Genomic DNA, 26,559 nt, shown 5'->3' on the forward strand with positions numbered 1-26,559 from the left:
ATATAGCCCCTGGTACGTGCCTGATCTGATACCTGGATTTACTCCATAGGTGTCAGCACATCATTACTCGCTGGATCCGGTGATACCAGTAGTGTCATCATATCTGTTGCTGGAATGAATCTTGTCTACTCCATATCCAACTATCATAATCAACAAGCAGTATCACACCATGGGTAAGCAGCTAGGTAGTCAATTGGTATGAAACCGCGGCTGATCATGATCCACAGGCATATTCTCTCACTCTGCTGAGGACGACGTTCTCGTCTCCGCTTCTTTCCCCGAGACCAACCCATTCGGACGTGAGTGTTCTATCTTGCTCGTGTGATCTGTCAAGCTACATCAAGCTGATACGACGGTTTTGACCTGGTATTACATAGTCGTGGTGAATGGTGAACAAAATGGACTCTTACTACATCTAGTAAACCAAGGAACTAAAAATTACACTTTGGTTTCTGCCTCTGCCAGTTATCACGATGTCAATAACCACTGGGCTACTGTATGTTCACTGTTTGTGACCAGCTCGTGTACCAGGACAAAGGTTGATACTTATGGTTTTTCTGACTCTCATTGACCAGGTGAAAAACGCTTCTACGCTCAAATACAATGTTCCTATAGTTGCTGGAAGTAATCTTAGTGCTCCTTATCAAGTTTACAGCGAGTGAGTGCAAGATCTCTTTATCTACCTAGAACGAAGACATATTCCACTTATATTCATTCACTGCCATGTCCATCATCCCTGTTAACAATAATACTTGTAAACCTGCTAACTTGTATCCATAACGTGACTATAGATTCCGTCCTCAAGAACTCGGTCTAACAGTCTGGGTAAACCTCCAAGACACCTCTGACTCCTCCAAGGGCATACACCAGCTCACAGCGATGAACCAAACCGTCTCAGTAGTCGAACCAACTTCATCATGGTTCGACCCATCCCTCTTATTCCTCTATCTCATCCTTTCTACTGCACTCTTAGGTGGTGCTTACGCAGTATATCAAACTTTCTTCTCAACCCCAACTTCCAAGAAAGGCGGTCAGAAGAAAAAAGTTAAAGCTGTTGTACCCGCTGAACAGAAAAGTGTTTATCCCAATGTCAAACCTTACGAGGAAGATTGGATCCCTGAATCTCACTTGAAGAATAGACAATCGAAATTGAAGAAGAAATCTACCACTGCTGGAGGAGCAAGTTCAGGTGATGAACTTTTGAGTGGAGGTGAGGTTACTAGTGGGAATGAAGCTTCTGGAACGGAAGGAAAGGTCAGATCAAGCAAGAAAAAGGGAAAGAAGAATTAAAATATGGGAATGGAGGAGTACTTGAACTTTTTTGATTGAAAAACAATGGAATAAATGCATTACTTGTAGGTGTTGTTTTGGGATAGACTGGTGTTGCGGACATTTGTTACAGCGAGACCCCGAATTGAAAGTGAAAGTGAACCGACTTCTGACTTTCCATCATGGGACATCTCCAAGACTCATTCTGAAGAGCTGAAAAATGCTCAACACTAATTTACATCTCTTGCACCACGAAGGAAGGAGTTGCTTTTGTTACTCATAATGAACGATTAGCGAGTTGGAATATCATAAAAAGTTCATCAATTATACCACATTGGAAAAAAATCACATATGTAAATCAAGCTGACTGACATCGACTGAAGCAGAATGTCACCATACTGATATCGTAAAAAAGTAAAGACTGATTGTCCATCCGAGTTGAAATCCCAATCATCGTTCTTCCCGCCATTTCTCTGACCTTTCCCAGAATCGTAAAGCTGCTGATCAAAGTCGAAGAAATCCGAGCTCAAAACAAAGCCAATACTCCACCGATAAGGCTGATAACACCCATCAAACCCTTTCCGACGTCTAATTTGGTTCCAGCAGAGTTCAATCCAGTTGAAGAAGCACTAGCACCAGCTGCACTGGACGTAGCAGACCCACTAGCTGTTCCAGATCCGGAAGCAGCGGCAGAGGAACCAGAAGAGGAAGAGGAATCTTGAGGTGGGTAAGTTGAACCGACAGCTTTGATTTCGAAAGTCTCGGATTTGGCGTAAACATCTGTGATATGACGCATATCAATCAGCTTGGTGAGGAATGACCTCAAGTTGATAGGAGGATTGGACATACCTGACGAGTTGAGTGGGTTGGTAAGTAAGATTGTGTATCCTCCAGAGGGAGTTACACCTCCTCTACAACCGCGAGATAAGTCAGCTTGTATTCTCCCGTACTGTCGGGTCCAAAGGAGAGGAAATCGCTCACGGATTAATAGTTTTGGATCTATCGTATGCGTATGTAACAGAGGTCAAAGCGAGGATAGAGGTCTATCAGAGTAGAACATTCATCATCAGCTCGATATTATAGATAAACACAGGTCATATCGACATATCCAGTAGATATGAATATACCGAGATGAATGCAATGTTCATTCACTCACAAGGACATTGGTGTCGGAATTACTCAAGAATACCGAAAATTGATCAGGGGAAGAACCTTCCCATGCCAATGTATTGAGACTTTGTGCGACCCCTATAGAACGAGAAACGTTAGCAAGGATCAGCTGGAATGCAAGTTACGCTGAGGAGAAAGTGACGAACCCCACTCCACTCCATTTCACTTACACCAATGATCAGCTCTGGGTTCAGTCACCGTCAATTGAGCTGAGATCACACCCAAGCTTAAGAAGAGGGTCGAAATGGTCAATGAGAATTTCATGGTGGATCGGACTGAGTCGAAGAGAGTGGAAGTTGATATTTTATCTGAATGAGTGTGATTTCAAGTTTTGTTATAACTGTTTGATAGAAGAGCAATGAGAGGAGAGAAGGATCGATCGATGAGTGAGAGCATAAAGGAAAAGAGAAGAAGAATTAAAGGATATCAATCATGCATGTATTCGCATTGAATCATGCTGTTTAGCACTGTTCGCTTTATTCTCATTATGATATGCTGTACTCTAGTTATCCTATGGGGAAAGGATGGGGATAGGAAGGGAACCATACAAATGTGAAACACGTACTACTTTATATACAGTCATACGCTCAGACCCACACCGCACAGCCCCCCTGTCGATACTCGTGTCTGCTTGGCACATGATTGGTATGCATTCACTGTATACTACACTTTACGAGTATGGTACAATACTGTACAAATACGATAAAGCCGAATTGATAGTATGATGATATACAAAGGTGACGAGCATGCTCAAATATGAGATAGATGAATATCCCACCCCTCCCTTCCGTTGAATACCTTCTCTAGGATTGGACTCATACCCTCTCCAAAACACCCTTCAACTCCCTCTCATCAACCGCCCTCAGCCCTTTCGACATCGCCATCAACCTCAAATTCCTATCATTACTAATCACCAGGACTTTACTCGTCGTCTCCTTCTCCTGTAAGCTAATGCTGGGCATACCAAGTAAACTCGATCGATCCATAAAGTTTGATTCGGCGAATGAAGCAATTTGAATGATCCTATCGTCCATTGTCCTTCCACTATCTTTCTCATCTCCATCAGTGGTAGGGAGGGATTCAGTCCTGATTAACAAATCTGATAGATAATTTCCTTTGGAAGTTTGGATTTTGAGTGTTAATGAATGAGTTCGTATGGTCGATTCTAGATATTTGATCGACTTGATAGAGTTTGTACCTAGACTACCGGATTCTTTCGATAAACCGTCTAATTCGGTTACCACTATGTATAGTATACAAATATCAGCATATATCCATTCCTGTATGATATATGATTTATGTCTATGAAGACATAGCCTTTGTTAATAGAACAGTTTGACTCACCTGGTAAAGGCACGATCACACTCCATTGACCACCTTCTACAACGTTACTGAACAATCCGAGCGAATCGACCAGGACGTTGGTATCGAACAGTAACATAGTATAGCCAGGGACGACATGTAAATTTGATCGTTTGTTTTTCTTTGATCTTGCCGTGGAAGTTGGTAAGGGGGAAGAGGTGGATAAGAGACCTTGAAGTTCACGTCGACGGTTCTGTAGATGAAATAACACAAAGATTAGCGCCACGAATACATTTCACGATTTCTTACAGCACAAACACCCGTTGGGTATGACACAGCAAGACGAATCCACTCACCCTCAACGCAACCAACTCTTCATCCTCTTCACCACTCAAGTCCACATCCACATCCACGTCCAATTCATCCATCTCAAACTCCAATTCCTCTTCCCTCTCTCTATCCCTCCTCTTCTTCTCCCTCCTCCTTTCTTCTTCTCGTTCTCTTTCTTTCTGCCTCTCCAATTCCATCAATCTCTCTTTCAAAGTACCCTCCACAACGACCTTTCCATCCCCATCCAATTCCAATCCATCCACAAATTTAACCATAACTCCCATCGCCCATACAACTCTCTTATATCTTCTTGAGTTGATCGCAGATGACGAATCCGTATCTCCTTCTAAATCATCTACTACCCCATCTTCAAGTGATCTTCCGATAGGTGGATCAAAATTGGCTAATAGAACATCCATCTCAGACTCGAAATTGCCTCCTTTTCTAGGTTGGACCATTCCACCGCTACCACTACCGCTTGATCCTCTTCCATTACCATTCGTAGCAGAGGTAGATTTACTCTTCCAAAATCCTCTTTCATAAACCCTTCTACCCACCCATTCATTACCACGTAACAACCAATCTTCAGGTAATGGTAATCCACTGACCAACCTTTTCTCTTCGATAACTTCGAGATTGGTCGATTTGGTAAATTGACATAATCTTTCCCATGGCACTGAAAGCAATAAAGCAGATCCTACATGAGGTTGACGAAAGACCGTAGCGAGAAAGGTAAGGAAGATAGTGATAAAAGGATTAAGAACCTGGTGAAATCCTTGTATACGATTAGGATGGGATAAAACAAACTCGAGTATCGCAAAAGCCAATTTCAAGGCGTACGTGAACGTTATAGGTTGTACGTCTTCAGTGTCGATGGAGCCATTACCGTTGATAGGTAAAGGTGAGATTGTCCTCAATGGTGTTATACCATCTACAGTCAAACCTTCATTATTCGGTTGATTATCTCCATCCTCCATTTCTCCATCCTCGTTATCTGCCAAAGCTTGAGCTCGTCTTCTTTCTGCACCCTCTTGAGATAGGGCTTTCCGGACTATACCGCTACTTGTTCCGTATTGCATTATACTTCCCAACGAGACAGAAGCCATGATCATCCAATCCGTTTGTCCAATCACGACTTTCCTCGATACCCCATCTAATCGCGCGTCTTCCTCCAATCGTTCCATGTATCGTGACATGACTGCGTCAAAGTCGTCGAGTGAGATTCGAGTGAATAACATACCGTGAAGACGGATGAATAGGTCCATCGCTGTAGCTTCGGGAAGAGACCGCTGGTTCTGAAGAGCGGAATCGAAAAGTGGTAAGATGGATTCACGAGATGTCGGGTATTCGTGAGTGACCGTTAAGCTGGAAGTGGGGTGAGATTAGTGACAAGGTCTGGAAACACGATTGAAGAGTTCCAAAGAAGAGGATGAGATAACCTGGGTTCGACTTACCTCTTCACGAAATGATGTAAAGCCCTTCCTTCCTGACCTTTGACATCCCTACACAACAACGCCAAGTGGTGATGCAACCTTCCTTCACCGGGTTTCTCGTTGATACCCATATTATACCAATCCCTCGCTGTCGTTCTCCAAGTCTCTTTATCCTCTACATCCCACGACTGAGCTACTTCCGCTCCGATACTCGCTCCTGACGGTTCGGGCCGCTGGCCCTCTTCCCCTTCGTCATCTGGAACATCTATCCTTCCTAGCTTGTCCCTACTTGAAGTGGAAGTAGGAGGATCCTGCACATGCGAGGCGATCGTCATCCTATACCTAGCCAGATCGCCTAAAGCTTCTATCCAAGCGGTCCTGAAATTCGATAAAGCTTGATTCTCCAATAATTCAGAATAAAACCTATACGCATCGTAAACCACATCCGTGAGAAAATCCAATGCAGTAGCAGTCGAATGACCTTTTCCTGACATCCAGGCGTATCGTAATCTCTCCAATAAGAGGTGAAATCCAGTTTGCCAAAGTCTAGAAGGGATATTGTATTTCACTGATAGTTGGTGGTATGAGGAAGGGACTAGGGGATCGAATAGAGTGATAAGGAAATGATCATGTAATTCTGCCAATCTACATTGTTTCTCTGTTATCAGCTATGTCCACGTTTGATACTGCTGTGTGGTGTAGCTCACCTTTTATGTTTAGCAATAAGATCTATCCAAGCTGCCGATTCCTGATCTCCCATTATATTATTCCTATTCCTAGAATGTGTATTCCTGTTACCACCACCATCGAGTAAACCCAATATTCCATATTCAGGATCATTAGACATGATACGATGTATTTCAATCAATTCATTTTCCAACTCTTTGATCTCATCGTGGATTTTCTTTAATATCGGTTTCACACCGGTATCACTATAACCAAAAACAAAACAAAATCATTAGATTTGCTAATGCAACTCTGTCGTTGTCACAGCAGTGCAGAGATAGCTTACCTGTTATTCTTTCCCCTTTCCCTATCTTTGAAACTCTCAGACCCTTCGGAGCTTCTAGACCCCTTCGATCTCGTATCACTACTATCTTTCTTCTTCGAATTCGTATTGGTACTACCCCTCTCACTACCTTCTCGCCTCTTCCTCCTCTCCCTCTCTCGATCAGCTTCTTCTTCCGGAGTCCTCGCTACTCCTGTCGGCGGTCTTCTCAACAATAACTTACTTGAGGAGGACGATCCGATATCCGACGAGTCAGGAAGGGGCAGTCGAGGCGATGGAGAGAAATGCATGGGATCATGAATGGTGGGATCAAATAGTTTCTTACTTGATGATGATGAAGGTCTGGAGTCTAGCCTACGTCTGACTCTTTCTTCTTCTACGACTGGACGAGGCGAACGATCTATCTTTTGTACTTGAGGAGGGGCGGGACGAGATGGATCGAAAAGCGCTCTGCTTGAAGAAGTATTGGGAGGTGGACCACGAGAATATTCATCTATATCTGGTGAGGGTCGGAGAGAAGGGTGTGTACGACGTGGGGAAGATGGATGACGAGCGTTGGAAGATCTATTGGGTCTAAGTGTCATATAACATAACATATATCGTCAGCTCTGTCATCTTAGAATTACAATATCTACAGATGTAGAGTAGTTTAGCTTACGAAGGAGGGGGATTAGGATATGATCGACTAGGTCCCACAGCCGGTAAGACACCTATCTGAGGGAGTCGATGTCGCTCTCTTTCTCTTTCTCGTTCGGAAGATTCGGTCCGTCTAGAGGGTCTAGTGAAGTATATAGCAATGAGCTGAGTAAGATTATCAATGACCGAGATGGATGGGTAAGCTCACCTCGAAGCACCGTGAGGATCACCGGAGGAAGCGTTCTTCCTCTGCAAGGCGAATATCTTATTGGCTATATCCGCATTATCCACAGGTCTCCTAGGTCTGGAAGGCCCAGCAAGGGGAGTTGGGTCTTCCATCTTTGGAAGTGTCGTATCGTACCGAGATTATACAAGTGTAGTCGGTGGTTCATATGTTCATTATATATTATGATGATTTGAGCAATAAGAGTAGGAGTGTGAGAATATATGGGTCAGATCAATGGATCAATAGTGTGAACTTTTTAGCCGGCTGCGAGAGAAGCAGCAAGGTAGATGATCCAAACAGACTAAACTAGTGTGGGTGTGGGTATAGATGATGAGATGGGTTATGCTTGTATGCTTGTGTATGAGATGTACCCAGTCGTGGGTTCGCAGTCGCAGTCAATTCTCTGGTTGAAATTATCAACAACCAGTCAGTCAGGTCAGTCAGTCATGTCCACCTCCGCAGCAGACAGCGTAATCAGGAACAAAGGGAAGGGGAAGGGGAATCAAACACACGTGCTATTACATAATAATCGTCGCCACATCAACAAAAAAAGCTGTGGATCAAGAGGTATGTGAACGTCATCACAAAAGCATCAACTCTTTTCTATCCCATCTTTCTTTATACTTCCTCTCCATCTCGAAACCAAGTCACGTATATATCACGATGGCAACTAGGAAAGTGAAAGATACTCAGCTATACGACGTACTCGGCGTCAAGCCAGAAGCTACCGATATCGAGTAAGTCCACCCAACTTATCGAGCACAGGTTCATTCAGACAGATTGACGTAAATCATTACAGGTTGAAGAAGGCTTATCGAAAGCTCGCCATCAAAGTGAGCGTAACAGCGTTGACACACCTTGAGCTACTAGCTGACGTATATTTTAGTGGCATCCTGACAAGAATTCCTCGGAAGAAGCAGAGATCAAGTTCAAGGAAATTGGGTGAGTGGGTGTTCATCTGCACGATACCACCTTCATTTCCTCGTAACAAAGCCTTCCTTCATACATTTTCGATTAGAGGGACATCTAACTCACTTTTTTCTAATTGACTAACGGATAACAGAGAAGCCTATCAGATCCTATCTGACCCAGACACTCGAGCATTCTACGATAAAGTCGGTAAAGATGGTATGAACAGACCTGAAGCGGAGAATATGGACCCTACAGAGATCTTCGGGAAGATATTCGGAGGAGGTGAGTCGTCTCCAAGCCACACAAATCAAATCATTCGCTGATGATTTGTTGGTGTCTCAGAGGCTTTCTTCGACTATGTGAGTATAAGTATTTGTGCCAGTTGAGAGTGATGAGGACTAACTGATCGCTTTCGGTAGATTGGAGAAATTGCTCTGGTTAAAGGTGAGCTACTCGTCGCATGTCTGCTCTGGTACGAAAAAGCTCATATGAACAATGCCATATCTAGATTTCACAACCACCATGGACGTCGTTATGACACCAGAAGAACGAGCCGAGATGGAAGCTGCCAAAGAAGCTGGCGAGACCGACCCAAGTGTACCTGGAGATGCGGAACTAGCAGCTGCCGCCGCTGCAGGAGCTACCACCACAGCTGCATCCGAGGGCACCACTGTTAACCCTACTGCCGCCGCGGCTGCTGCAGAGGAATCCAATACTTCTTTAGCTCATCATTCATCTTTCTCCGCTTCTGCCTCTGCCTCTGGGTCAGCTTCCGTGTCCGGCTCAGCTTCCGGATCAGTCTCAGTTGGTGGTGGCTCAGCCGGGAAAGACAAGAAGGGTAAACCAAAGTTGACACCAGAACAGAAAGCTCAGTTGGAGGCTTTGGAGAAGAAACAGGAAGAAGAGCGGAAAGCGAGGTAAGCTATCCTGTTCGCCGAGTATTTGTACATAAAATAGCTAACAGTTGTGTCGTCGAACAGAGTCGAAGCGTTGGTTCAGAAACTCACTCAGCGTATCAGACCTTTTGTAGATGCCAAACACCCAGGAGACAAAGATGATCCAGAGACCAAAGTGTTCGAAAGTAGGATAAGGATAGAGGCGGAAGATCTTAAATTGGAATCTTTCGGTGTTGAGGTGGGTATCACCTGATTTTTCGGCTTCAAAGTTGAGATGGACAAGCTGATAGGGTTTGGCAGATGCTCCATACGATCTCACAAGTGTATATTACGAAAGCAGGCAATTTCCTCAAATCGAAGAAATTCTTCGGTGGTGGATTTTTCGGTAGATTGAAGGAAAAGGGAGGTATGGTGAAAGAAGGTTGGGGTTTACTTGGTTCAGCGTAAGTCTGCTATGTATTCCGGGTCACACCTATTACTGAAAGCAGTTACATTGTAGTATCGGTGTACAGAGCGCTATGGAGGAATTGGAAAGACTCGAAGCTAAAGGTGATGCTACACCTGAAGAGATGGAAGCGTTGGCTCAGGAAGTGTCAAGTAAGATGTTGTTGACTACTTGGAGAGCGACTCGATGGGAAGTAATCAATGTGAGCTGATTCCCCGTGACGGATCTTTAAGAGGTGTAAGCTCACTTGTTTGGTGTAGGTGTTGAATGCCGTTGTGGATAAAGTGCTTTATGAACCTGGGATACACAAAGATGTAGCTCTGAAGCGGGCCAAGGCGATTCTGACTATAGGAGGGATCTTCAAGGATGTTAAGGCGGATGAATCGGATGATGAACGAAGAGAGCTGGAAAGGTGAGCTGATAAGCATCTAAAGATACCCTTTTTCTTCTTGATAGCAATATATGGGACACTTGCTGATGGCATGGCCTTCGTGTAGATTGGTAATGAACGCTGGTAAGAAGAAAGAAAAGACCAAAGAGAAGAAATCAAGTGGTGGTGGGTGGTTTGGAGGTAAATCATCTAGTCCCAAACCTGACGCCACTGTGACGGGTGAAAAGTCAGAAATCCCAACGGAGAAGAAGGAAGATGAGAAAGCTACTACGGCCTAAGCTCAGTGCTTGACATTGAACGACCATAACGTCTAACATACATAGATAGATACATTTGTCCTTTTTGTTTCGTATATATATTATTGATTAATGAGGATATCTATCCAATTCACTGTTCATGAATTTTACGTTGTTTCCCGTCCTATCCTTACTATTGTCCAAGATGAAACCATTCATTCTAAATATCTTCTTGAATCTCCAGAGTCTAAAGAGCAGAGAACGCAAGATCCAAGAAAAATTGTGATTGAAGATATCCGATAAAATGAATAGTCACAAATCATACGTTTCCATAACTCGACGCATGTATATGTCTCTATATATGATATACCCCTCTTTCTATGATTTACTTTATTTGTCTACAGTATCCCTCTTCAGCCCAAAAGCTTTGAACAAACCGCTTTGTAATTCCTGTTGATGTTCCTCTATAGCCTTTTGCTTTATCTCCTCTTTCTCCTTATTCAACTTTAATGTCCTGTCCATTGATTCTTCTTCTTTTTTAGCTATACGACGTTTCTTCCAGAAACGATAGATCAGGTAAACTACTATCAATAAACCGATAATCGATGTTATACCTATAGCGATACAGTTCACCCATGGTCATTTAGTCATCCTATCACATCTACTTTGAATATCTACCTAATAGGAGGGGGGGGCAAGTGGGGAAATGATGATTCCAAGACGATGGCGATAATGTGATATCCTTGATAAGTTGTGAGATACGGGTAAAAACCCTCAAAGGATCGTCTGTAACCTAAAGGCCTAAAGGGGTTAGTAGCTGAAAGCATCTTTAGTCTTCATACGAGTTAGTGATACTGTCACAGTGATACAATGATCCTTTCATATACTATTTACATGTCGCGGGGAATCTAGCGATGAGGTTACAATAGGGTACATACAATGTGTGTCTATATGAATCTCTGATCGATCCCATCTATCTATAATACAATATGCCCGATGTACATCACGAATCATAAATCAAGGATCTTGGATGCTCTATGCTTTGTTTACACCAAACGATTTGATCATTCGACCTGACTATCTCGTCGTATCTTGTTGATCAGTCCCATTCTTATCACTCGTACTCGTCGAGGTGGAAGTCGTCTCTCCACCATAAGGTAATCTGACTAAAACAGGTAATGGTTCTTGTTCTTCCTGTTCGTCTTCTTGTATTGATGTATCTGACCTTTCGGATTGTTGTTGAGCTATATTTCATTTCAGAAGAATCACAACATGTCAGTATGCATCTGTTAAGACCCCCTTTGTTGTTGCAGTATGACTTCGAAAAGTCAAGAAGGGGAACATACCGAATAAGTTCAAAATCGAAAATACATGAGGCCAATTCCTCAATACACCTCCCACAGCTATTCATCACAGAACACCACAAATGAGAAACTCGATCAGCTATAAATCATTGGACAGATCGCGTTCATCACAGCTGGTAGATCTCAGTCATATGAACCCACCTTCACCTCCATCAGCCATGATATTACTCATCTCCGCCAACTTTTCCACCCTCGTTACCATTTCCGCCGATGCCTCACGTAGGGCTTGTAAACCTGCGTATTCCTGTTGTTTCTGGTATAAGATTTGAAGGGAGGGAGGTAAGTTGGGGTGTGATGGTCTGGATGATGACATTTTTTATGACTTTCCCCGTCTTGATTCCAGCAGTGAGTCGTGAAGGAGCAGATATATGTCGGGATTCTGTTTCCATCTAATGTCAAAAGCGAACAAGTACAAGTTGATCGACGCGTCAAACTGATGTCACGTGATTTACCATAATCCAGTCATCCAGTCAACTACGTCAGTATAAAAGATGCATGTTAGATATCGAGCATATATGAAAACACTTCCATCATTCGCATCCACCTCGAGTAGTACTTTGTACACAACTACCTGCTCGGGGGAGAACCTGCTCCAGAGATCCGCCGACCTTTGATGATATAGTACTCGAAGATACCAAGATCGAGCTCTGTTCAAGATGGGTGTCAAAGGTCTTTGGTCATTGCTCAATCCGGTCTCTAGACCTGTCCAGTGAGTTTATCAGTCTCAGCTGGTAGACCAAGCAAGCGGTCAGAGGTAGCTGACCTGCCCAACAGGATAGAGAGCATGGAAGGTAAACGATTAGCGATCGATAGTTCCATCTGGCTTTATCAAGTTAGTTTGTCTTTCGGATAGAGCGCATCCGAGCTAATTTTATCGTGCAGTTCCAAGCGACTATGCGAGATAAGGATGGTAGAGTACTGGTCAACGCACATGTTCTAGGTCAGCTTCCTTTTTAGACATCTTTTGCTTATGTACAGCTGAATGATACCAAGATCGAGCTCTGTTCAAGATGGGTGTCAAAGGTCTTTGGTCATTGCTCAATCCGGTCTCTAGACCTGTCCAGTGAGTTTATCAGTCTCAGCTGGTAGACTCAGAGGTAGCTGACCTGCCCAACAGGATAGAGAGCATGGAAGGTAAACGATTAGCGATCGATAGTTCCATCTGGCTTTATCAAGTTAGTTTGTCTTTCGGATAGAGCGCATCCGAGCTAATTTTATCGTGCAGTTCCAAGCGACTATGCGAGATAAGGATGGTAGAGTACTGGTCAACGCACATGTTCTAGGTCAGCTTCCTTTTTAGACATCTTTTGCTTATGTACAGCTGAATGATTTCAGTACAGGTTTTCTACGGCGTATAAACAAGCTGCTATTTCATGGTATCAAGCCTGTATTCGTGTTTGACGGAGGTGCACCAGCTTTGAAGAGAGCTACGATCGTAAGCTGTAATGTAATCGTATCAGTAGAAATCAGCTGATCCTGCGATGTCTCAGGCCGAGCGAAAGAAGAAGAAAGCTGGAGCCGCCGCAAACCATGCTAAGGTAGCTGAGAAGCTGTTTGCTGCTCAGATGAGGCGAGAGGCGGTCAAAGCTGCTCAGGCGTATGTGTAGCTGTTTATCCATGAGGTGACGTGTCGACATCCAGCTGATATGGAAGATTACCGTAGGATCGAAGAACAAAGAGCTGCTCGAAGTACTGCTTCTGCGAATCAATATCCTGACGAAGCAGGTGAACAGATATCGGAGAATGCGGTGTATCTAGATGAGCTGGAAAGTGGAGCTGGTCCATCTCGACCTCGACCACAATTTATTGAGCGAGCATCATCCTCGTCTACATCCATTAGACCATCGACGCCTGCAGGTGTTGGTGAGGTACCTACCGATCCTGAGAAACGTCGAAAACACTTTAAGAAGCATGATCCCTACCGTTTACCTGAAACTACTATGCCTTCCGTTTCCACCACCGAGAGGCCAGATGCCAGACTGGCTACGGAAGAAGAGTTGAAACAATTCATAGATGAAGTTTCACCAGATGATATCGATATTGAATCTGCGGAATTCAGAGCATTACCTACGGAAGTTCAATATGAAATCATAGGTGATCTGCGAATAAGGTCAAGACAACAATCACATAGGAGATTAGCAGATATGCTTAGAGCAGCACCATCCGCTTTGGATTTTTCAAAGGCTCAAATCAAACACCTTTCACAGCGGAATGCATTAACTCAACAACTTTTGACTGTAACGGATATGGTTGGAAAGGCGCATTTGACGATACCTGTTAGGATAGCTGCGGAACGAAATAGGGAATATGTACTGGTAAAAAGAGGTGAAGATGAAGGTGGAGGATGGGCTTTGGGTATTAGAGAGGGTTCGAAAGAGAAACCTATTCAAGTAGAAGAGGATGAACCGAAAGTTGAAAGTGAAAGTAGTAGTGGAATTAGTAGTGATGATTCGGATATAGAGGAGATAGATAGGTGAGTTGAGTTGTAAAGTTAAGGTGAACGAGCTGCAACTGATTTCCGTTCTTGATTGGGCACAGTACCAAGCCTACTGTGGTCGATAGCGACCTCCGAGAACATCGCCGGCGAGAGATCCTGGAAGCCATCGCACGTAGGTATGCACCTGCTCGACCAGCTCGGAAATCGCTTGACGTGGCTGTCAAACCATTTGGTGCAAGTAGGCAAGCAGGATCTAAACCTTTGTTCGATGCTGCCGAAGAAGAAGAGGAAGACGAGGTGGTGCCTACTGCGAATGATGAGGCTTTAGCTTTGGCTCTGCAGCAAGAAGAACTTGGCTCGGACGAAGAAGAAGTTGATGTTGATCTTGCTAGGGCTCTAGCTTTGAGTAGAGTAGAGAAGGAAAGGAGGGAAAGGAGTGTGACTGAAGAAGCGGATTGGGAAGTTCAGGAAGAAGATGAGGATATGGAAGAAGTTGACTTGGTGCCAAGCGGCGCTACTACACCTGTACTTGACCAGAGAGAAACGGCAACACCGCCAGAGGAATATGATGATGATGATGATGATGATGACGAGTTCGAGGAGGTTGCCACGGACTATGCACCTTCAAGATCACAATCCCTTACCGATATACCTTCGGCTATTCCACCAGATCAGCAGGATGACGACGTTCCAATTGTCACCGCTAGGCAGAATGCTGCCAGAACGAGGCCTGCCGGTGTTGCTGATCATCGACCGATCCCAGCGGAGGTGATCGAGATTGACGGTGATGAGGAGGGAGATGATGCTCCGTTGTTTCCTGCGACTGATCAAGCGACCATCTCCTCAAAAATCTCGATTTCGTCGCAGAAGCAAAAGGAAAAGTCAATCCCTTCAACGCCATCGCAAACATCTCCTCAACATATCGAAGTGGACGATAGTGGAGACGATTTCCAGATCATACCGGAACTACAACCACATTTGCCAACTCCGTCGCCTCAGAAAGTGCGTTCACTTGCGACTGGAAATTCCCTTCCAGCGAATAAAGCGTCACTGTCTACCGATAAATCTGCTCCCACTTCTGCACCTGCTGCACCTCAGCCATCTCTAGCACCTGTCAGAAACCCGATCCAGCGTATGCCCTCGGCTACAGTCAAACCCTCACCGTTGAGGAGAGTCACTCAACCTGCTTCTTCACCTATTTCCGTCGACACAGAAGACGAGATAGCATCTGCTCCTGCGCCAGTCCCAGCCCCAGCCCTCCTGACCGTATCGGCTCAGAAACCACCGGCGAGTAGGGCACAGCGGCCTGTTTCACCAGTCCAAACGCTTCCTGATATCCCTTTAGTCGCTTCACCTTCGCCATCCCTAGCTCCGACCGATCGACCCAGTTTATCAGCATCGCCCGCTCCAGCTCCACCGCTATTCACTCGTACCGAATCGACCTCATCAGAAGGCGAAGAGGACATGGATGATTCCAGATCGATAGAATGGTCACCTTCCCCTCCGCCACTACCTAGGCCCGCACTCCAGCCTACCGATTCAGCTACGACTATCCCATCGGAAGTGGAAGATCAGGATGGCGATCTGACCACGGGAGATATGGCAGCTGAAGAAGATGATTACGCGAGGTTCTTGGCTCAAATCAAAGGTCGGGATTTGAATGAGGTCAGGACGGAGATCGATGATGAGATTAGGGTATTGAACAGTGAGAATCGAAATGCGATGAGGGATTCGGATGAGATTACGCAGAGTATGGTTACCCAGATTCAGGTGGGTGATTTTGCCTTATTATCACTCCTGGTCACTGATGAGATCTTGGATTCGATCCCGCCTTTTGGGATAAGGAGGAACGTATGATCTGTCATGATCACAAAATGCTTATCAAGGTGTTGGAAAGAAGGCTGATCGTTTATTGAATGGCGTTACAGACCCTCTTACGACACTTTGGTATCCCCTATATCACCGCACCAATGGAAGCCGAAGCGCAATGTGCCAAACTTGCAGAGCTCGGTCTGGTCGATGGAATAATCACAGATGATTCGGATGTATTCCTCTTCGGTGGTAAACAGTGCTTCAAGAATATCTTTAACGATGCGAAATACGCTGAATGTTTCTTATCAACCGATATCGAACGTGAACTTTCCCTTACTCGAGATCGACTTATCTCATTAGCTTATCTGTTAGGAAGTGATTATACGATTGGATTACCTGGTGTAGGACCTGTAGTGGCTTTAGAACTTCTTGCGAACTTCCCTGGAGAGAGGGGGCTAGATAATTTTCAAGAATGGTGGATCAGGGTTCAACGAGGTATGGATAATTCGCAGGAATCGGATACGAAATGGAAAGTATCGTTCAAGAAGAGGTATAAAGATAGTATATACCTTACGGGAGATTGGCCGAATCCTTTGGTGGTGAGTTGTACTCCGCCCTATCCTCTGATTGACACACAGTGGCTTGGTGGAATAACGCTAAATTTTTTATTGGCGTGTGCAGAGAGAAGCCTACAAATATCCTACGACGGATGAATCGGAGGAACCTTTCCATTGGGGCTTTCCAAAGTTATCAGCTTTGAGAACGTAAGTTGCCCTTTTACTTTGCGTTGTATCAATGTTAGCTAATCATGTAATTAGATTCCTACACGAAGAACTATCTTGGTCAATATCAAAAGTGGACGACGAATTGACACCGATCGTACAGCGTATAGCACGTAGAGGTAAAGTAAGTATATCTTTCACCTCATGTATTGACGTCCTTGCCGGTAAAACAGCTGATATGTCTACGCCAACAGGTTGGAGCATTGAACAAGCAATCCACTCTACTTCCATTCTTCGATGTGTCAGTCGTAACGGGTAATTATGCACCTCGACGTCGAACTACAGCAAATGTCTCAAAGAGGTTGATGAGTGTCATCAAGTTATTCAGAGAGGCCGAGGCGAAGATCAAGGGTGAAGATGTTGGCGAGATGGGTTGGGGAGAAATGATGGTTGGTCTAGATGAAGAGGATCCAAAGGGGAAAGGAACAGGAAAGAGAAGGAAGACGACTATGGATAGTGAGAATGGATCTCAAGAGGGTGATGGACAAGTGAAGAAGAGAAGAATGAGCAGTGCGAGTGTCGCGTCGAGAGGAGGCGGGAGGAAGAGAGCTGGTACGAATGGTTCGGCTGTTAGTGTGGCGGGAAGTGAGGGGTCGACTGAGAGTGGGGTGAGTAGCGCTGGGAGAGGTAGAGGTGGAACGAGAGGGAGGGGTAGAGGAAGAGAGAAGGGGAAGGGGAAAGTGTCAGAAGTGCAGGATGTTTGATCTTCTTTTTTAATCAATATCATGAGGTATCTTCATATAAGAACTTGTAGCATTAGACAAGACATGATCCCGTATTCAGCATGTATTTTGAGCATTATATTAGGTTAGATAATAGATTGACCATATCATCTTAAGTGCAGTAAGCCGAGTAGATAATCCTATGTATACTTGTCCTTTTTTAGTGCAGGAAAACAAAGATTATGGGAGAATGTGGATGACTGCAGGCGAAACACCAAGCCAAACTCCATTTCGATCCAATCCAATGCTATACATAATCTCCTTGATACTATATGTATATATGTATATCGATACAGAGATCCTCTACTCCTCATCGACTTCCTCGGGTCTAGCGTAAGCTTGTCCACCCAACTCCTTTTCTAATCCATTATAAGGGTATGTTCGTTGGGCTACAGGTCTCTCGGGTCTATTCTTGATTAAGACGTAAGATGCTAGGCCTATGAGGGAGAATGCTACCGATAACTATAAGGAGTATGTTATTGTCAGTTCGTGATGGCAATCAAAAGAGGAATTTGCGATCAATCAAACCAAACCAACTTACCTGGAATAAAGCACTTTGAGGTGATGTCTTGTGGACGTCAGGTCCCCACATACCAATAGCATCTTCTTCTTCGTGCATCTGAAGTATGAGAACGGATGTTAGCCATCATCCCAACACGTAGCACCGTTGGTGTCCCGAATATCCAGCTACTCTAATCGTGCGATTTCCAGATGTGAAACCTCCCTGCTGTTCCAGATACAGAGCTTCTGCCCGGAATGTATCAGTCATCTTACACTCACAACTTCACCAAAGTTCTTTCTCTCTTGTCTATCCCACCATCCGAATGGTTCTCTAGCTTGGATCGATACATAGGGTAACTGTGGGTAACCGTTCACTACCATCGACCAATAGCACAGTCATGTCAGTCATTGCCTTACCATACCACATCATCCTTCTTCATTGTTCATCAATTGGTCGTCAAATTGAAATCCACTCACACTGGGGATCAATCTCTTCTCCTGGTGTCAATCGATTAGGGATATAAGACGTCTCAGCCACGTCAGGTGTACCAGAGGTGGTTATAGGTGAATTCGAGGCCATTCGAACTATCATTGGTGAGGCATTTACTGCTCGTTTCGAGACTGGGAGAGCGGTCCTGAGGAGGGCTGGTCTGAACATCGTGTATGGTATGCTATTATGGTGTTTAGTGCTATACAAGGTGACCTGACGGATGGATTGGAAGATTGTGATATACGAGTGAGAGAGGTGCAAAGGGTGAAAGGGGATTCGATGCCTGAAGCTGGAGAACGATAGGCTCGTGAAAACCGAACAGCCTGAAGAGGCACGCAGAAGCTACTCTTCCTCCAACAGGAAAATTAGGCATGAGAGGTTCAAAACAGTGGAGACATCCGCTTTTGCCACCTAAGATGAAACCCTAATCTTCGCATCAACAACAAACTCTGAAATCTTGACTTTATCAATTCGAGTGTCACATTCCTCCCACACCACACCTTTCCATAGTCATCCACATACCTGGACCCAGCTGCTTATGCTTAGATGGTATGAGCTAGCAATACTCTTCTGTCTCATCTGCCTAGTTCAACCTGTCAAAAAAGTAGATCTCCCGACCCGAAGGAAAAGAGGACGGTCATCTCGCGTTCCGCTTTGATTAGGTAGTCTAGAGGTAGTACAGGCAAGATGTCATTACGACTTCGTAAGCTCAGCCTCCCTATCCTATACTCATGCATGATGTAGCTGACTTCCTTTCTATAGCGAGTCAAAACAAATTCAGACCGACATTCAAACCAGGTCAAAAGAAAGCTCCCCCTGTTCGACCATCTGAAAACGCTCCTTCATCCAGTCAGCAGACTATAGTCCCCTCTTCCTCTCAACCTCTACCATCGTCTCAGAAATCAGCACCCTCATCCTCTCAGCCTTCTGCGCCTTCTTCCTTTGCGCCTCAACCTTCAGCTACAACTCCTGCTGCAAGCACACAGAGCACAGCTCCGCCCGACAGCTCCCCTCAACCGACCCAATCTACCAACTTGGTACCCAAAGCTATCCCATCTTCGCAGATCCGAGCTATACTATCAAATAAATCAAGTACACCGAATGTCACTATTCCGACCCAGAGTAGTCCTGTCACACCTTCTGTGACTGTCAAGCTGAATGAAGCAAGCTCAGCTCCATCTTCAAGCGCTACGGTCGTTCCTTTTTCCGCACCACCTACCCCTCAATCAGCAACAGCAAACCCGTTCTCTCAGACCACTAGTAGCCCAAAAACAACCAAAACTCCATTGGGCCCTCCTCCTCCCCCTTCGCCGGTTTCAGCTCCCCGGTTATCTCTCCTTGACGCAGCTCGAAATCACACTTCCGATACTCCCTCACCTGGTCAAATCCGACGTCGCACACCATCAATCGCATCTCGTTCTGAGCGCGCTCCATCTGCTACACCCCAACCTCAGCGAGCATCATCAGTAGCCCCCTCAATTCGAGGATCATCGGTCACACCCCAGAACCCACGCGAACCCTCTGCTACACCTCAACCACCATCATCATTTGGCGCGCCTCCACCTTTGGGCGTTGCGCCTTCTCCTCGCCAACCTACATCAAGTCTTCCTCCTTCTTTAGGTGTATCGTACGGCTCTGGATTCCCACCTTCTCTTGGAACCACTTCCACTTCACCGGCGCCAGCTCCTGCTCCCGTCGCATCTTCATCACGAGTAGAAGCTGAGGCATTGGCTGCTGCTGCAGTAGGTACTATCGGTCGAGTAGGAGCGCATCACACCTCGAAACGCCCAGCACGGCAAGGAGGTCGAAGGAGGGTGGTCAACAGTGCTTCTACAGGCTCGAAAACGAACGTACCCATTGTGGAGATTCCCATTTCTAGAGCGACCAAGAAAGCTCCCAGAGTGGTCCGAGAGAATACCGAAGATAGGAGGACAAGCGAGGAAGAAGAAGAAGAAGCTGAAGTTGAAGACCAAAGCGATGCAGGTACAAGTATGGGGGGAAAGAGGAGATCTTCCGCTCAGCTGACAGAAGATGAAGATGGACGACCTATCAAGCGTCAAAAGAAGAAGAAACAGAAGAAAGCACCTGGAGTAGCTACTATCTCCTTACAGGATATTCAACCCGATGAACTGGTTGGAGATCAGGTGGACGAAGTGGTCATTACGATGGGAGATCTAGCTACAACTCTAGCTGCTCAGGGGAGAGTCTCGTCGAGGGCAATCAGGATAGACGAACATAGACGAGAGGAGGACCAAAAGAAGAAAGAGGCTTCCAGACTTAGAGCTGAACATGCTTGGAGAAGGGATCAGATCAAGAGGAGGAAAGTACGGCATACCAAGAATAGGGATCGGGCGAGAAGGCGAGAAGAGTTGGGTAAATTAGGGATGGATGAGGGGATTGTCAGTCCGGATGAAGATGATTCCGAGGAAGAGTTTGAACCTGAACCTGAGAGGTTGACACCTGAATCTACGCCTGAACCTGATGCTAGAAGAGAAGAGTCAACCAGACTACAGGAAGAGGGAGAAGGAGAGTGGGATGAAGATGGAGAAGAATATAATGATGTTCCTGTTGATAATAATGCGCAACCGTTATTTATGAATGGCGAGGACGAGGGTGGAAGTCAAGCAGGAGAGGAAGGAGAAGGAGACGATGATGGAGGCGTAGAATTAACTGCGGAGGATATAGCTGCTCAAGAAGAGGCTGATGCCGATATGGCGGCATTACGAGAATTAGGAATAAACATTGTAGATGATGCAGGAGAAGGAGAAGGAGAAGGAGTAGATGGAGAAGAAGATTATGAAGAACCTAATTGGGAAGTTGAAGATGATGATTGTCCTGATATTGAAGGATATCGAAGAGATTTGGAGAGGGATAGAAGAAGGATTAGAGAACAGCAGGAAAGGGATGATGGAGAAGTGGTTGAGATCAATGATGAAACTAGGTTTATCAATGCTGCTAGTTTTGCCAAATATACTAAACCCCAACGATGGACTACGACGGAAACTGAGCTGTTCTATCAGGTAAGTTTTCAGCTACCTTAATCCTCCGGAAAATACGATAAGAGAGAAAGCTGATGTTATGTTGATATGAAGGTGCTCGAAGAAACGGGTGAAAATTATTCATTGATGAAAGCTTATTTCCCTGGACGAACTATCAAACAACTCAAGTTAAAGGGGTTGAAGGAGAATAGGCTTAATCCTGATAAGATGACTGCTGCTATCTTAGCTAGAAGACCTTTAGGTGAGTGTTCGTCGCATCATCCTGGCATGAGAAGAATAGCTGATAAGCGAGTCATTGGGTTGAACCGATCAGATAAAGATTATCTGACCAAATCATCAGGGTTTGATTCTACCCGACCGTGGGATAAGGAAGAAGCGTTATTTGAAGAAGCTAAGAATGATGCGGATAGATTGAAGCGGTTGGATAGTACGAGACCTGATGGCGAGATTGAGGAAGTTGATGAAGGTGAAGGTGGAGAAGGTGGATTTGACGAGACGATGCTTCAGGAATTAGACGCAGAAGAAGATGTAGGTGAAGAACAGGATGAAGAAGAAAAGGATGGCGAGGATGAAGAGCAAGTAGATTATCAGGATAATGAGGAAGGGTATTGATTCTAAAAATAATGGAGTTCTTGTCACAGTATCATTTGCTTCATCACGTTGTATATATCGTAGTTACATACACTTTATTGTTCCGAATGTTGATAGGTACTTGTCGGTTTGATTATGATCCTGATCGTGCTTACATGCAATCATATTTGATGGTCTACACATCATTCCATATTGGCATTTGCAAGTTGGTTGACAGATCTACATTTTAGGTCTGTACTTGCGGACCACCCTAGATACCTGTGTACAGTGCATATGGAGATGACCTTTCATAAGATATTTCTCCTTGTCGTGTTCTTCCCCTCTCATCTCAACAATTATCGACCTTGTGATCATGTCATCTGACGAAGAAAGAGAAATCGAATCGCCGGTGCACAAGAAACCTCGACTTCATGAAACTCATTGTGATCCTTGCGGAGATGTCATATTGATTTCGGACGATCAAGTGGAATTTCGAGCAAGCAGCTTTCAACTATCCAAGATCAGGTGAGCCTCTTCCCCTCTCTGTCAATAATTGCCATATCGTATAATGTCATACCGTACCAGACCATGTGAAGATCATCTCCATATCCATATCAAAAACACCATGTGCTAATGAAACTGATATGATGAAGGAACACACAGTAAATTCTTTGCGGACGCTTTCAGCCTTCCTTCCCCTCCTAGCGTCGACAAATGCCGCGAACCCATTCACCTTGATTTCCCTGGAAACATCATCGCCATCTACCTTGACTTGGTCACAACGCCCACTCGTCTTCATTTCATCTTTCTAGACTTTGACCGCCGAACCCCTGACACTCTGGGACCTCTCTTAGCACTCGCCGAATCCACTCTGTGCGACGATAGGATCATATCGATCATAAACCGTGCATTGGAATGAGCTTGTTTGACCTATCCTCTAGAGGTCCTCCTTCTATCATCTCAACGAGAAGACATCCCACTCGCAAAAAAAGCCTTGAAGAGGATAGTCGATTTTATTCCTAGGCATCATTTTCACCCTGGCCTATCTTGCTCTTCCTCGTGCGTCGATGATCGTGCTGCATAGTACGAAAAGGCGAAAAAGATCTTTACGCAACTCCGACCCGAATTCCAAGGCGAATTATTCTCCCTTCTCTTGATGCAAACTAAGTCAAGGACGCTCGAGCCGACGAGCATGCCGGCTACTATATATGATATCAATTTTCGATTCAAAGATTGGCAACAGATTAGCGAAAGATTCGATCCAAACAAACCTATGAAATCTAAAATTCCGATGCTAACATCCGAGGATGAACATGAGGATGAATATGGGGAAGATTACTAGGTCATATAGATGTTGATATATATATAACGTCTCAAGGGTGCAGGTTATCAATAGCACTACTGTCGACGATATCTGAGTAGTAGTAAAGACCTGAATGTCTATAGTGATCGCTGGGAGATGAATAGATAACAATAATGTCCTTACATGTGCCACCTACCAAGCATTCAACCACGACCTGCGTGGAATTAGCTCAGATCATCATCGCTTGTGCAATATCATCGCCTCCGGAAGTTCACATAATTCCCGTAATAATTGAGATCAGTCATTGTGTCTTGCCCATCTTGCTGAGGCTATCCATCATCCAATCCCCAACATCGTTCAGACAACTTCCAATCAAGCAGAGAAATGCATTTCTTTTGGCGGTTATACATTCTCAAGCTCTCCCGACAAACCCCATGAAACAATGCTAGAATAGTATACAAGCATCCAACATTCTAGTTCTTAATCTTCTTCTTGGGTCTGATTTGAGAAGAGTGACCACACTTTCTCTTTCGCTATAGTATCAAGAAAATACAATATCAGCGGGCCATTTCATTGTATCACTATATTTTATGGTATACGGTATACAGTGTATGGGATGTGACAATGATCGAGTATGGAGAGTAAAACACTCACGCAGTTGGTAGCTCTGGGAGGGAGTCGAGCGTAACATTTTCGGCAGATTTGTTTGTCACACTATTTTCACAAGTATGATTGATCAGCCACAGTACATGGCTTTTGGTGCAAAGTACAGGACGTAACTCACGTTGTACTTGTTGGCAAGTACCTTGAGCGAAGGCTCAATGATACCACCTCTGAGACGAAGGACGAGATGGAGGGTAGACTCTTTTTGGATGTCTAATTATCGAACAAAACGATTAGCGAAAGATTCCATTACTGCTTCGAAATCCACTCCATCGATCATCCGCGCTCTCCCATCCCATCTTACTCGCTTACTCGATCATCTCTACCTGATTCGCCGACATTCCATCCAATGCTCGACGATGTACCCCAGGATCAGGATGGAGAGATCTCATCTTCAACATCTGTTTCATTCCTTTTTCCCCAACACCATCTCTTAATTCCCCATGATCTCTCCTTCTCTGCTCTCGCTTCTCTAAATAAGACCGAAACCAGATACCCACTGTAGTCAGAGAGAGTTCGTCCATCTTCTAATTGTTTACCAGCGAAGATCAATCGTTGTTGATCAGGGGGGATACCTTCCTTGTCTTGGATCTTGGATTTGACATTGTCGATGGTGTCGGATGACTCGACCTCGAGGGTGATGGTCTTACCAGTGAGGCTGTATGGCATAACGATCAGCACGCTATCCCATCTAGTCCATTCCAGCCCAACCCGATCCAAATCCCCAACTTCCTCATCCTGCTATGCTTTTCTTTTCTCTTCCACCGATCTTGGTTGAACTAAACTCACGTCTTAACGAAGATTTGCATCTATCAGATGAAACCAATCAGCATATACTCTCCAAACAATAATAGTGTAGTGCGAGAACAGCAACTCACCTTGAAAGGCTACCTGCAAATCGTCAGTAAGGTAATCGATGAAGAAGTAACAAGATATCAACGATAATAGTGAATTTTGATATTTTGGGTCAGAGAGAGGCAAACGCAGTGAGTGAGTGAGTGAGTGAGTGAGCGTAGTGCAGTGAGTGGACTGACCCAACTAGGATTGAAAGTGTCAAGAAACTCCGTCAAACTCCGAAGGACCATTCCCGACGTGGCACTCTGCTTTTCTTGCTGTTTCGGAAAAAGTTACGTAAACTATGATATCAAGACAAACTGATTCCGTTGTTCTGTTCTCGGTGAGAGTGATAACCGGGGTGTCCAAACATCACGAGGGGATCAACATCCCAGCATCCACACTAAGAGTCCGAAGGGTATATATAGTATTGAACATGTTGAACATCACCGTATACAGCATTGCTGATCGAATTGCTCAATATGATATTATCGGCACTCTTTAGACCGACAAGAGTGGTCGTACGAAAGGGTATCAGAACTCTCATAACCACCACTACATCAACCGATTCGGCACCTCACGCATATCTCCGACCATACCTACAAACCAAAGATGAAGCTCAGCCAGAGAATGAGGGATTGGAAGGTGTGATGTGCTTGGTAATGAATAGACCGGAGACCAAAAATGCTCTGAGCGTAAGGATGGTAGGGGTGAGCGATGCAGCCCGTTGAGGTGACTGGGCTGACTTTTGAGGGGTATACAGGAGATGAGAGAAGGTATAGCTAAACTGGATTCAATGCCTATATCGTGAGACCCATCTCACCTGTTCTCCCCCCTGGATCTTTCTGTCGATAGTAGATTGTTGTGGACTGACTGGGATTTTGCACTATGTTATATAGCTCAGCACGTATATTGCTCCTCCATTCTTTCCAACCCAACTTATTTTGTTCCGGCGCAGATCTCAGAGAGAGGCGCACAATGTCTACAACTCAAGTATCCTCCTTTCTTGATTCTCTGAGAGATATGCTGAGGGAATTGGAAGGGATCAAGATACCTTCTATAGCTGTGATTGATGGGTATGCTCTGGGTGGAGGAGCAGAATTGGCTCTAGGGTGTGATCTGAGAGTAGGAGGTGAGTTCCTACTGCAATCATTTGCAGACCATCAAAAGAAAGACCTTTCCAATTATTCGACTCATATCAATCGAGCTGAGAGCGAGAATTATCTAATTAAGTTTGGATTTATACACAGGCGAAAACACCAAAATAGCCCTGCCAGAGACTAAACTCGGTATCATCCCTGGAGCAGGTGGTACCCAGCGTCTAACTCATTTGGTCGGCGTATCAAGAGCCAAAGAATTGATATATACAGGTAAACATATAGATGGAGTCGAAGCTGAACGTATAGGTCAGTCCATCACTCTCTCAAGCGAAGTACGATGATCAAAGCTAATTCACATGCAAAATAGGATTGATCAATACTTATTCCCCTCAGCCATTCCAATCTGCGCTTTCGCTCTCCCGACAAATCATATCTTCCGCACCACTCGCTTTGGCATCTGCCAAGACCGCTATCACCTCTGCTACGAGATTGTCTTTAGAAGATGGATTGGATCTAGAAAGAAGAGTGTATAATAAATTGTTAAATACGGAAGATAGACAAGAGGGATTGAAGGCGTTCAAGGAGAAACGGAAAGCTGTATTCCGTGGGAGATAAACTGATACTGTACATTTGCATATTTTGTATAGATAGTCATATATTTGGTCGTTGTATCATACCATTTACATGTAAGATATCAATCTGGCTCTGCATATCGAGCTTTCATCAA

At 44.7% G+C, this 26,559-nt stretch overlaps 10 protein-coding genes across 10 annotated transcripts; 5 read left to right on the plus strand and 5 right to left on the minus strand.

The window, feature by feature from the left end:
• Positions 1 to 169: 169 nt before the first annotated feature.
• V865_001075 (uncharacterized protein) lies at positions 170 to 1,290 on the plus strand (the record flags this gene model as incomplete). Its single annotated transcript, XM_066224901.1, has 5 exons — positions 170 to 173; positions 228 to 299; positions 378 to 496; positions 576 to 658; positions 792 to 1,290. 5 exons carry the CDS (start codon positions 170 to 172, stop codon positions 1,288 to 1,290), a joined length of 777 nt encoding a protein of 258 aa, XP_066080998.1.
• A 505-nt stretch (positions 1,291 to 1,795) lies between these two features.
• V865_001076 (uncharacterized protein) lies at positions 1,796 to 2,703 on the minus strand (the record flags this gene model as incomplete). Its single annotated transcript, XM_066224902.1, has 5 exons — positions 1,796 to 2,049; positions 2,119 to 2,180; positions 2,251 to 2,312; positions 2,426 to 2,517; positions 2,610 to 2,703. 5 exons carry the CDS (start codon positions 2,701 to 2,703, stop codon positions 1,796 to 1,798), a joined length of 564 nt encoding a protein of 187 aa, XP_066080999.1.
• Positions 2,704 to 3,254: 551 nt separating this feature from the next.
• Positions 3,255 to 7,488, minus strand: V865_001077 (uncharacterized protein; the record flags this gene model as incomplete). The annotated part of the gene is made up of 8 exons (XM_066224903.1): positions 3,255 to 3,682; positions 3,784 to 3,994; positions 4,098 to 5,436; positions 5,526 to 6,149; positions 6,212 to 6,436; positions 6,517 to 7,086; positions 7,172 to 7,291; positions 7,358 to 7,488. 8 exons carry the CDS (start codon positions 7,486 to 7,488, stop codon positions 3,255 to 3,257), a joined length of 3,648 nt encoding a protein of 1,215 aa, XP_066081000.1.
• Positions 7,489 to 8,038: 550 nt separating this feature from the next.
• Positions 8,039 to 10,297, plus strand: V865_001078 (uncharacterized protein; the record flags this gene model as incomplete). The annotated part of the gene is made up of 12 exons (XM_066224904.1): positions 8,039 to 8,112; positions 8,175 to 8,208; positions 8,262 to 8,317; positions 8,439 to 8,569; positions 8,630 to 8,646; positions 8,707 to 8,731; positions 8,796 to 9,204; positions 9,268 to 9,421; positions 9,484 to 9,626; positions 9,683 to 9,830; positions 9,889 to 10,040; positions 10,126 to 10,297. The coding sequence occupies 12 exons, from the start codon at positions 8,039 to 8,041 to the stop codon at positions 10,295 to 10,297; spliced, it is 1,515 nt and encodes a 504-aa protein (XP_066081001.1).
• A 1,035-nt stretch (positions 10,298 to 11,332) lies between these two features.
• Positions 11,333 to 11,932, minus strand: V865_001079 (uncharacterized protein; the record flags this gene model as incomplete). The annotated part of the gene is made up of 3 exons (XM_066224905.1): positions 11,333 to 11,499; positions 11,602 to 11,658; positions 11,761 to 11,932. 3 exons carry the CDS (start codon positions 11,930 to 11,932, stop codon positions 11,333 to 11,335), a joined length of 396 nt encoding a protein of 131 aa, XP_066081002.1.
• A 697-nt stretch (positions 11,933 to 12,629) lies between these two features.
• Positions 12,630 to 17,354, plus strand: V865_001080 (uncharacterized protein; the record flags this gene model as incomplete). The annotated part of the gene is made up of 11 exons (XM_066224906.1): positions 12,630 to 12,682; positions 12,737 to 12,794; positions 12,845 to 12,902; positions 12,960 to 13,054; positions 13,110 to 13,216; positions 13,283 to 14,092; positions 14,158 to 15,826; positions 15,985 to 16,467; positions 16,550 to 16,632; positions 16,687 to 16,774; positions 16,845 to 17,354. The coding sequence occupies 11 exons, from the start codon at positions 12,630 to 12,632 to the stop codon at positions 17,352 to 17,354; spliced, it is 4,014 nt and encodes a 1,337-aa protein (XP_066081003.1).
• Positions 17,355 to 17,675: 321 nt separating this feature from the next.
• Positions 17,676 to 18,531, minus strand: V865_001081 (uncharacterized protein; the record flags this gene model as incomplete). The annotated part of the gene is made up of 4 exons (XM_066224907.1): positions 17,676 to 17,834; positions 17,914 to 17,991; positions 18,153 to 18,247; positions 18,351 to 18,531. 4 exons carry the CDS (start codon positions 18,529 to 18,531, stop codon positions 17,676 to 17,678), a joined length of 513 nt encoding a protein of 170 aa, XP_066081004.1.
• Positions 18,532 to 19,050: 519 nt separating this feature from the next.
• Positions 19,051 to 21,974, plus strand: V865_001082 (uncharacterized protein; the record flags this gene model as incomplete). The annotated part of the gene is made up of 4 exons (XM_066224908.1): positions 19,051 to 19,066; positions 19,126 to 21,383; positions 21,456 to 21,603; positions 21,676 to 21,974. The coding sequence occupies 4 exons, from the start codon at positions 19,051 to 19,053 to the stop codon at positions 21,972 to 21,974; spliced, it is 2,721 nt and encodes a 906-aa protein (XP_066081005.1).
• Positions 21,975 to 23,708: 1,734 nt separating this feature from the next.
• V865_001083 (ubiquitin-60S ribosomal protein L40) lies at positions 23,709 to 24,707 on the minus strand (the record flags this gene model as incomplete). Its single annotated transcript, XM_066224909.1, has 5 exons — positions 23,709 to 23,768; positions 23,890 to 23,949; positions 24,020 to 24,111; positions 24,399 to 24,556; positions 24,688 to 24,707. The coding sequence occupies 5 exons, from the start codon at positions 24,705 to 24,707 to the stop codon at positions 23,709 to 23,711; spliced, it is 390 nt and encodes a 129-aa protein (XP_066081006.1).
• A 507-nt stretch (positions 24,708 to 25,214) lies between these two features.
• Positions 25,215 to 26,447, plus strand: V865_001084 (uncharacterized protein; the record flags this gene model as incomplete). Its single annotated transcript, XM_066224910.1, has 5 exons — positions 25,215 to 25,442; positions 25,496 to 25,539; positions 25,632 to 25,864; positions 25,983 to 26,138; positions 26,200 to 26,447. 5 exons carry the CDS (start codon positions 25,215 to 25,217, stop codon positions 26,445 to 26,447), a joined length of 909 nt encoding a protein of 302 aa, XP_066081007.1.
• Between the last annotated feature and the right edge of the window lie 112 nt (positions 26,448 to 26,559).

Source organism: Kwoniella europaea, chromosome 1, assembly GCF_036810445.1.
Source record: "Kwoniella europaea PYCC6329 chromosome 1, complete sequence".
NCBI lineage: Eukaryota > Fungi > Basidiomycota > Tremellomycetes > Tremellales > Cryptococcaceae > Kwoniella > Kwoniella europaea.